Source organism: Mus caroli, unplaced genomic scaffold (genome assembly GCF_978045245.1).
Source record: "Mus caroli unplaced genomic scaffold, Mus_caroli_1 scaffold_7, whole genome shotgun sequence".
In the NCBI taxonomy this organism is placed as follows: domain Eukaryota; kingdom Metazoa; phylum Chordata; class Mammalia; order Rodentia; family Muridae; genus Mus; species Mus caroli.
In genome coordinates this window covers 59,515,138-59,526,203 of record NW_028227262.1, presented here as the reverse complement: position 1 = coordinate 59,526,203, position 11,066 = coordinate 59,515,138, and the positions used below count along the sequence as shown (strand labels likewise).

General features: G+C 39.2%; 1 protein-coding gene across 2 annotated transcripts; it reads right to left on the bottom strand.

The window, feature by feature from the left end:
* Positions 1-523: 523 nt before the first annotated feature.
* Positions 524-10,536, bottom strand: LOC147003914 (vomeronasal type-1 receptor 42). Of its 2 annotated transcripts, none has more exons than XM_085840342.1 (2): positions 10,346-10,536; positions 524-4,836 (listed from the first exon to the last, which is right to left on the bottom strand). In XM_085840342.1, the coding sequence occupies exon 2, from the start codon at positions 3,567-3,569 to the stop codon at positions 2,580-2,582; it is 990 nt and encodes a 329-aa protein (XP_085696468.1). In that variant the 5' UTR covers positions 3,570-4,836; positions 10,346-10,536; the 3' UTR covers positions 524-2,579. The 2 variants fall into 2 exon arrangements, with proteins under 2 accessions (XP_085696468.1, XP_085696469.1); XM_085840343.1 differs by having other exon boundaries at positions 10,469-10,488.
* Positions 10,537-11,066: the final 530 nt, after the last annotated feature.

Below are 11,066 nucleotides of genomic sequence, written 5' to 3'. Positions count from 1 at the left end.
ATGTTCACAGTCAGCTATTGGATGTATCACAGGGCTCCCAATGGAGAAGCTAGAGAAAGTACCCAAGGAGCTAAAGGGATCTGCAACCCTATTGTTGGAACAACATGATGTACTAACCAGAACCCTGGAGCTCTTGTCTCTAGCTGCATATGTATCGAAAGATGGCCTAGTCGGCCATCAATGGAAAGAGAGGCCCATTGGACTTGCAAACTTTATATGCCCCAATATAGGGGAATGCCAGGGCCAAAAGAATGGGAATGGGTGGGGAGGGAAGTGGGGGGCGCTATGGGGGACTTTTGGGATAGCATTGGAAATGTAATTGAGGAAAATATGTAATAAAAATATTAAAAATAAAAAAAAACCCTAAAATTCTGTGCTATTCAAGTATAAACAATGACTTTTCCAGGTCCGGAATATGTGTTTACCATTCACAAATTTCTGTGAATTGGTCTCTTAAAACATTGAGCGACACACATTCTGTCATTTATATGAAAACACAAATGACTTAATTTGATAATTCACTTTTAATGTAAAAGCATGATTCAAGCTCATCTCTTTATGGTATCAGCTAATACAAAATATTCATATGTCTGATCTGTTATATACATTCATACATTTGCAGTCACAGGAAACTCTCTCCAGGAGACACAACAGTGGAGCTGCCTTTGCAGCTCAGTGCCAGAAGTGACGATGATGCTGGCAGTATCTCCAGCAAGAAGTCTGCTTTCCCAGGAGAGTCTGAGTAAAAGAATCATATGTTGAAAGAGTGGAATTCAATCGGTGTGCAAGACATGATTGTCACAATGTTTTATTATTGATAATTATATTCCAGTGTATTTATATTATAATTATTTTGCATAGGTGGAATAATTTAAATGTGTGTGTATGTGTGTGTGTGTCTGTGTGCACATGTGTGCATGTGTGTTCATGTCCATGAATATAGGCCCCTATGCATCATGGCATGCATGTAGAGGCCGGATTTCCACCTATTACACTGGTCCTGACTTTCCACTTTGTTTCTGTTGGGTCTCTTGTTATTCTCTACTATGTGGCCAGGCTAAGTAACACAGAGATTCTGGGAATTCACCACCCATTTGCCCATAAGATTTCTAGAGGTGAAAGATGCCTGCTACTCTTTGTGACAAGTGGATGCTGGGCATATGGACTTAGGTTTTTAATGTGCAGTGAATACTTTCCTTACTGTAACTCAGGGGCACTAGAGACAATGCTGTGATATCTGTGTGAGGATAATATGTCTTTATTATTAGGAAGTACCAAAAACATACAAAAATGTCATTTGAATGCTCTAGTTACTCAATAAGTGCTAGTGAGTGAATACACATCATATGTTCCACAAATACACAGATTTACGGCACTTGTTTCCCTGCTGAATTAAAACTCTACCCAAGAAGCAAAATAAAAAATGTCACTTTTTTCTTGAATCTAAAAGTGGCATTGCATTTGTGTGTCTCTGTCTAACTCTATTGCCACCCTATATCTGTCAAGCCACATAAAACTTAATTTTCTCTCATTGAGTTAACTTACTTTTCACAGCAAGGTCATGATTTGTCTACATTCCACAGGTGCTGTAATCAACCAATAGTGAGACAACCAAGCTGGAGCCAGAAATCAGCTAATTGTGTAGGAACAATAAGCCCAGGGGACATCAGTCCAAAAGTTGAGGTCCAAGTTAATTTTTTGAAAGATTTTTATGCACCATCTTTCTCCTTGCTTTAGCAATCTAGAGTGACATATGTTTGACTGACTTATTAAACTTCTTAGTAGAGTTTGCTCAATTGCCTAAAGCTTCCCCAAGCAACCGATTTTACCAGAAACTAAATAAAGTGCAGACCGAAAGAGGAGGTAAAGGGTTTAAGGAGAGGTGTGGGGTAGACTCTTGAACCTCCAGGAGGCTGGCCAGTGTGATATGCATACTTCATGTTTTTGAGGGCTCCATTCCACAGCACACTGTGCTGGAACTGCCTTGCACAAAAAGACAGAATAATATAACACAACATTCAAAGACTGTGTTTTGGTCATATGTTCTGTTAATTCTAGACTGTTGTTTCTATTTTAAATCCCTAGAATTTTAAATCCTATTATTCTTAGTATTGCTCTACAACTCACTATGTGCTTTTTCCACGTAATTCTGTTTTGAAAGTTATGTGTAAATTTCCTTTTCTTTCTGGATCATAGCACTACTTTTAGTAAGGAATGTTTTCCTAATTTGTCAAAATGCATAACAGAAAATTGAAATATCAAAACATATGTGAAGTGGTCACATACTTACTTTACAAACAGTGTGGGAAATATAAGACCTAGATGGGCAAGAACTACCCCATAGAGCATCCTTCATTGAGAAATAATATAAAAAATAAAATAAAATTTAAAACACTCTTGTCATATATCAAAGTGTATGTTGTTAAATATTCTGTTACAATTTTGCTCTCATGTTAGTTAAATATATCATTTTAACAGAAAAACACCTTCATATTCAACATTTGGCAATGCACATAGACAGCATGCCATGACTGACAGTTCTGATGGCAGAACATTGTCTCTTCTTAAGTATCTTCTCATCAATGAAGATTCAAATTTATCACTCTCTTACCCAAGGATCTCAAAAAGTTAACTATATGTTTTTCAATGCTCATAAACACAAAAGGGCTGACAGTGGCATAAATGTGCATTATAAAGAGTTCCATAGAGTAAGATGTTGGATCATTCAGGAACATAATTCTTGAGCAGGAGACTATGGTATCATAGATGGTCATCAGTACAAAGAAGCTCATGATCATCAGGATGGTCTGGGTAGCACTTTGCTCTGGGGATTTTTTGGGGGACAGGTTGGTTCCATGAAGATTCTGTGTCTGTTTCCTGTGCATGCATAAGAGGGCTACCATGTACCAATTAGAGAGGACCATGAGACTAATAAGAAAGAATTCCCTGATGGCTAGCAGTGTAGAATATATGCTTTGCATGAGGTAACTCAAGGGTAGAATAGAGCAGGACTGAGTAACATAAATAAAGTCATTCATGGTCAAATTGGGGGTGGCAATGATTGATACCAAGAGTTGACTGCTAATTAACATATAGAGGACACTCAGGAAAAGAATGGCACCTGAGATGTGATGAGGAGATATATGCTTGAACTTTGCTAAACAGGAGCTTCTGGGACTAAGAATGATGGCCTGGAGCACACTCAACATGCTGGTGGTACAAAGGGAGAAACCCCTCAAAACTCTGTACAGGTACACAAGGAATTTACATGTGATGTCATCCCAGTCCCTCCAAGAAATAAAAATGTCTGTGGCTATGAATGCTGCAACCAGAAGCATCAGTAGGTGGATTAGGGATAAGAGACCAATGGGCAGGTCAGTGAGTCTGGGCCTGTTCCCACGCATGAACTTGAGGATGTGGAAGAGAAGAAGGAAGCTGTTGCCTGAGATCCCAATGCCAATTTCAGAGAAAAATGTTTTCCCTATGATAGAATGAGTGTGTAGTCTGCTGTTCTTATTCATTGTATGTGAGAACATTGACTGTGTAGAAAAGAATAGAATCTCACTCATCCCTCCTTGGCAACTCTGCTCCCCTCAGCATAATCCACTGAAGATCTCAGCTGCACCTCACACACCCAGATCATTATAGCTGTTCAAAGCTGAGCCATGGCTGTATCCTGTGTCCTATGGTGGCTGTGTCAGTGTGTGAGCTCCCTCAACATTAAACACTGCACACATCTTAGATTATGGATTCTCTTATTTAGAATGTGTAATTTTTCCTGGAGCAGGAACAGCATCATACTTGGTTTTCATCAACAACATCCTTACCCTCAGCAACATTACAGATAGAGTTTTAGTATTTTGGGTGAGTTTGAATGAGGAGAATTTTGTGAAAAAAAAAAACAAACAAACAGACCTTTCCAATGAAAGAGGTCCTGTGTATTGGTTATGGATCTATTCTATTTGGGGCTATCTTTACTCAGTAAACTAAAATCAAATTCCTTAATATATTTACATATCAAATGTTGGAGTTGTGATCTGTGAATCCAGCTGTTTTTCCTTCAAACCACAATCTGCTATTATAACTAAGTATGACCTAGAATAGTCTGAAGCTCCAGTCACCTCCTCAAGAACATATACACAGCCCTGTGTCCAGGTCAGGTAGGCACTAGGTATATAAGAACAATCTGTTCATACACCAAACATGGCAGTGTTGCAGTACAAGATGGTCTCTGTACGTATTTCACTTGCTGGTTTTCTCATGCAGTGCCTCATGTTTGTGATCCTGGAGAGATGGTAACTGGTCAGTTTCATCCCTGCTTGAAACAGAATATTAAATATAAATAAATTAGAAACAGCAGAACATTGCAGTAGAGTCCTTTCCATAGAACTCAGGTTTACAGTTCAGTCTTTGAATGATACTCTGTTTCTTCATTTTGCATGTTTCTAATCTCAATCTAGAACATCTTCCAAGAGAAGAACAAATTGGGCAAATGTTTGCAGGAGCTTACTCCATGTCTTCTGTCCCGAGCTATTGTTCTTGCTGGCAAGAACACACTTGGACGACCGGATTCTTCTGCAGCAAAAGCTTTATTGCTTCTTCAGGAGGGAAGACCCAGAACCTGGAAAATGGTGCTGCTTATATATCCCTCAGCGTGGCGTGTCAGCACCTGATTTGTTACTACACCCCGAGATGGGCAGTGACTTGGCGTGATTTCACTCTCGCACCTGCGCCCAAGGCTTGTTTACTAGTTGGGCACAGCAGAAGCCAGTGCCATCTTGTAATGGCGATTGCTCACGGCACGGCTCTCCACAGTCTTCCTTCAGGATGTGAATTCTAGATGAAATAGAATTACAATTAAAAGAGTTTGGATTATCCCTTATTACAGAATAATGTAAAATAGTACAACAGAGTCTTTAAAGACAGGCTCTATAGGAGTCTACACACCCTATTTCAATAAATGATGTTTGATACTTCTCTAGATTCCTGACATGCCAAGTACAATTTTATATTTTTCAATGTGTTGTATATGCTGTAGGATTGCTACAGTTTCCTGATTAGACATTTACTTAGTAAATCACCATGATCAGTCCTGTTTGGTAGGAATGCCTTTATTGCATGTTACTGCTAATAATACATTATCCAGGGTAGTTGGGGGAAGAACTTAAGGCAGAGGCCTATAGGTAGGAGCTGATGCATAATCATGGAGGTGTGCTATTACAGACTTTTGGGTTCATGGCTTTCCTTGTCTGAATTCTTAACTATCTACCAGTCAGGGCCTATTCTCACACTGAAGTTGGATTTCTCAAAAGATCACAAATCAAGGAAATTCATCACAAATATGCCCCCATTTCAATATGCTGGGGGAATTATCTGAACCGGTATTACCTTCTCCCACTCTAAATTATTTACCTTGAGTCAAAACAAACAAAGAAACAAACAAACCAAAATAGCTGGCACAAAACAAACCCTTCTCAGGTTGACATAAAAAACAACAATGTTAGACTGTTAATGTTGTCTCTTCTTTTGTTTCCAATATATCATACTAATATAAACATTTTAATATAAAAATTTGATATACTTTAAATGTTCTGTATGCCTCCCTTAATTTTCAAATCATGTTCAACATGCAAAGCCTCTCCAAAATTTTCAGGCTATAAAATAATCGAGTTCTCTTACATTTTTATAATTTCTATAAAATACATTTAGACTGTGTAAAACTCCAAAGTCTCCACGAAACTCCAAAATCCATCCATTTAAAAGGTCAAAGTCTCTTAATTCTAGGCCACTGTAATGTAACTCATACCTTAAATATTTTCTTGTTCCCTAAAAGAAGAACCAGGGCACAGTCACAATCAAATTCAACAAAGTCCAAAAGTGTAAAACTGTGTCAAGTCTTTGGGATTCAGTAACAATTTTCTCGGCTCCTCCATAGTGCTGGGAACACTTTACATAGCTCTACCAGACAGATTGTCTGGTAGACTTGAAAAAAATTGGCCTAACCCCACATCAGCTACTGCTCTTCTTAATCTATGTCTCTTGATGTTGAAATCTCAGATTATTTGAATCTGTATTTCAAGTGGGCTGAAGATTCACCCACAATCTCTTCTTGACTCTCTGTAGGTACTTGAACCCAGCCAGAGGTGACAAGATGCATTGTCACTCCCTGCTTCGTCCCTGCTTTCAGAACCAGTACAACTTGAGAGATTCTTAAGCTACCAACTTCAATGCGAGCAGGGGATGCAACCTCAACCATATCTGAACCAGTGTGTCTCTGTGCTGATCCCAAGAAAACACTTTTCAGAAGGTTTTTAATTGTTCCAGCAAGGGAAACAATTCACTTTATTGGTTCTTAACTTAAAATACAAATTATCCTCATAGAATCTTTAAGGGACTCTCAAACTTCCCTCTTGATCTTCCTATGACAAGTCTTCATCATCTGCACTGGTCTCAGCATTATATTCTGAGACCACACAGAATATTCCACTAAGATATCAGCATTCTATATATCCTACAACGGAAAGTTTCCTAATCCTTCCTCAATTTCCAAATATCACATGGTCATGCCTGTCACAGTAAACCCCATATCCTAGTACCAATTCCTGTCTTGGTTATGCCTTCTGTTGCTGTAATAAAATAGCATGATCAAAAGCAACTCAGGGAAAAGGATTATGTCACCAAACAGCTTGTAATTTTTCATTCAGGGAAGTTGATTAAAAACACAAAATAAAGGCTTGGAGGCAGGAACTATTGAGTATTGTTGTTGACTGCACTGCTCTTTATACCTTGCTCAATCTACATTCTCAAGGAATCTAGGACCATCATCCCAGGTGTGGAAATGTTCACAGTGAGTTGGGCCCTCCCATATCAAATCAATCATCAACCAAGAATATTTAAAAGGTGCTTGCCCATGGGCCAGTCTAGTGGTTGCATTTTCCCAGTTGAGGCTCCCTTTTCTAAAATAACCCTAGCCTGTGTCAAGTTAAAATGAAACTACATAGCACAGCACCAAGCATATGGGGCATGTAACTTTGTAAACAAGTTTCTATTATAGAGTAAAAATTTACCACTGAAAGTCAAGATTGTGGGTGAAATTGTTCTATACTTATTTAGAGCATGGGATATTGTAATGGAAGAAATTAAGGAGGGGTAAAATTGATAAAAATTCACAACTACAGGGTATTGGTTAAGGCATTAGACCAGAAGCAGGTAGTTGGTGAAAACATTTAGCAGAGCAGTCTTCCTGAAAATAAAAATATGTAGCTACTTTAGAAAAGGATAATCCTTTATAAAATTATGGATCATGTATTCTATTTATGTCATATATAGAGAGGGAATGGTGCTTAATCAGTGTCATTTTATTGTGAAGTTCTTTTTAAAACGTATGCATTTGTTTTTTAAATCCTAGTCACAAGCTTCAGAACATAGTAGGGTGTAGAAAGATATACTTCTATTTCCCAATGACAAAGAAAACTGGCAGTTGATTTATGGGACATATGCTACATGGAGCACACACTCTGGATGTCATTTTGTGATCGATTTTCACTGAGTGGCAGGTAAATGCTTTAAACACCTGTGGAGTTTAAAGTAGTAGCTGGCATCAGGTTCTCATTGGCACCAGCTAAACAAGAGGTATGAGAATTCTAAAATGATTTCTCTCACATTGTTTCTGGAAATGTGCATTTTTATATAACTACACCGAGCGACACAGAAAATGAAAGAGTAAATAAGAGTAGAGGAAAGGAGAAGCAGGAACAAAGAAAATAGAAAAGAAACGAAAAGGAACTTGAACTTTATGTACAAACATAGATCACCCTGTCAGAGGATCCAGGTAGTGTGCTGTCAGCACTGCAGAGCAGGTGCAGGCTGTGCTAGTGTCAGGGTCACTTCAGAAAACTCAGCCCTACAAAACTGAAGCTCTTAGGAAAGTCTGGAAGGTATAGAGTCTGTGACTCCTCAGTGATATTTTCAACATCATAGCTTCAGGGATTCTGGCTTTGAAAGCACTGGAAAACCTTATCTTTCTGGAGGTATAATTCCATAGGAGCAAAGAGAAAACATATTGATGTGAGTGCTTGCCATCAGGAATACCTGTATATCAGAATCAATACAGATAACACTTCTCTAGTCATCCTGATACCTGCAAATTTCACTGACCATACAATTCTATATAATTTTATATCATAAAAATCAAGTGCCAAGCAGTGGTGGCAGATACCTGAAATCTAGCACTTCAGACAGAGGTTTGTGGATGTTCAAGTTCAAGGCCTAACTGGTCTACAGAGTGAGTTCTAAGACACCCATGGCTACACAGAGAGTCCATGATTTGAAAAAATAAACAACAAAAGAATCATTAAGACATGCAAATTCTAGACAGGTGTATAATTTCTACAGAAAACTCTCTGGTGAGTATGAATCCTCCTCAGATAAAAGCAAAAAAGGAAATCTCTAGCTTGTCCCTTCTCAGTTGAGCCTCAGCACCTCACACCTTCCTGGCTGAGCAGGGGTTAGGAGACTGGAAGAGAGGATCCATACTCTCTGATCTGCAGAATTAAAGGACACTCATTTATCGGAGAGGGCATGAACCAGTAAGCTGTGACAGACCTGGGACAATCTATTGCACCATGCATTGTGATTGCATTTTGCACCATGTATCAAAAAAGGCTTCTTTCTTTTTTTTTTTTTTTTTTTTTTTTTTGGTTTTTTGAGACAGGGTTTCTCTGTAGCCCTGGCTGTCCTGGAACTCACTTTGTAGACCAGGCTGGCCTCGAACTCAGAAATCCGCCTGCCTCTGCCTCCCGAGTGCTGGGATTAAAGGCGTGCGCCACCACGCCCGGCTAAAAGGCTTCTTTCAAGAGGCATAAAATTCTGTACATAGTGTATATAGTACCAGGGAAGATCACTGGTTTCTGAAACAGGTCCCATTAAAAGAGGCTACACTGGGGAGAAAGGAAAGGAAAGAAGGCATTTGGGCAGATTACAAAAGGAATCATATATGGAACAAGAAATGACAAAGAGGAACCTGAGAAGTCTTCAGTCAAAGTTGATTGTTAAGGCTGTGGCTGCTCAAAGCAGAAAAATTGAAGCCCCCTATATCAAGGAAGCCCTGGTTTTAGCCTTTGTGTCATTACACAGTTACCAAAATCATGGACACCAGTAACAGCTAGGATCATCACAAAGCAGGATTTGGTAGGTGGCATGGGTCAACAGTTTGAAGGTGAGGTTACTCAGTCAGGATGTCTACCTTCTGCACAATCATCAGTTAAACCTAGAAAGAAACTACGGAGAGATAGCTGGTGTATTGTGGAAGGCAAGTAAATCACCCAGCAGATGCCAACACTGTTTCCAGAGATGTGAAAAATGAATGAACTTTGGAAATGTGATGGGCAAACCATGAAGAGCCCTTAGGCTGAGGAAGGGCAGCTGTTTTTGAAAGACTGTGTAAGAATTGTGTTTGAAATCTTAAAGCTTTGTAGCTGTGTTTTTTTTTCCTTAGTCATGCAGTGAGAGTGGTACCTGGTGTTTCGAAATAAACCTACAGAAACAGAATGAACAGATACCACAGCGAGGCACCATAGCACAGGCTCCAGCCATCAACATGAACCCTGCACAGTGCTGCAGCACAACCTCCTTCCCTTATCACCCAGTGATGACTCTTGAGAGGCTGGGCTTTCCTGCTAATCAGCTCTGCCCTCCCTCCCAATGCATTTGTATTATCAGAAAAATAAAAAGCATATTTATTCAATGACTAGAACACATAAATGATTAATGAACACAAATATCATGTCTATTAGGACCATACTCACTATTTACTAACAATCCATGTCCTGTAACCTCATCACCACAGTGGCTCAGGTGACCAATCATACCAGACAGAATGAGGATAGTGGATGACATAATTTATGAAGTTAAACATGAAATGTAATGGGTCTTAAGAAAATTCCAGTCTATACAGTTCAGCATGGGGCACTCTGTTAGGTGAGGTTGGAACATACCACCCATTTCTTTTTCAAAGGCTTTTAGAACTTCTAAGTATTCACTCTATAGAAGGCAGTATATCAACACCATTACCTTTATGGTACATAATTAAGAGAAGCAAAATTATATCCTTAAATTTGAAATCAAAACATCAGTACATTCCAAGACACATACAAAAAACATTGCTTCTAAAATCCTCTGGAAATTATACCATATATGTTATGTATGATTAAGTAAATTTAGTAATTAGCTCAGGAAATTAAATTGAAATTAAAATTAACAGACATCTTCTAAAAATTAGGTTTGTTTAGGACCATAAAAAATGAATACCCCAGGATGAAAATGCACTTGGTGCAGCATACAGTACCCTGTGCTGAGGGCCTTCAGACTCAGCATCCCCATGGCAGAGGCTGAAACTCCCCCTGCAGCTCCAGAGCGCCTTCTCCCACAGCCTGCCTGGGTCCCAGCCACCTTCTGATTCTGTGCTTACTCAGGGCTCTTACTCAGATGGAAGGGGTGGGGCAGGTGGAGTCTGAGCCTGAGGAGATCCAGCACAGGCTTAGGTACAGGGAGTCTTTAAAGCATCTCTGCAGCTTGTAATTTTAGTGACTGTCAGTGACAATTTTCCACTGGAGAGCAAGAACATGTGGGATCCCACTGGAACATGTTACCTGTTGAGTTGAGTCTACTCTGTTGGGTAACATTTGTCTTGTGTGAGCTGGGCTCAAACTTTTCACTGAGCTCCCTTGGCACACCTCTAAGTTAGCACAAGACACATTGTAGTTAATACAAACTTGCTAATTTTCTTCTCAGGCAAAATGAATACAAACTTATCTTCTTCACAATTCATCTACTAACAGTGAGACTCCTGGTGCCTTCCTTGAGCTTCCATGTTTCTGATTAAATCTACACAGTGAGTGACAGGCTGCTTCTTCCAGGGTCCTTCAACATAGGGAGAACCTGTTTCCAAGAAATTTTTTTCTGTGTGCTATGACTTCCAGATTTTCTTCTCTTAGTAAAAATTAAAAATGATCTTAAATTAAATGTAGAAATGAAGGGTAACATTGGCGCTTGGGGCTATGCAATCA

Excerpts from the sequence above, each read along its gene's own strand:
- LOC147003914 (XM_085840342.1), bottom strand. The coding sequence starts at position 3,569 with ATGAGTGAGATTCTATTCTTTTCTACACAGTCAATGTTCTCACATACA.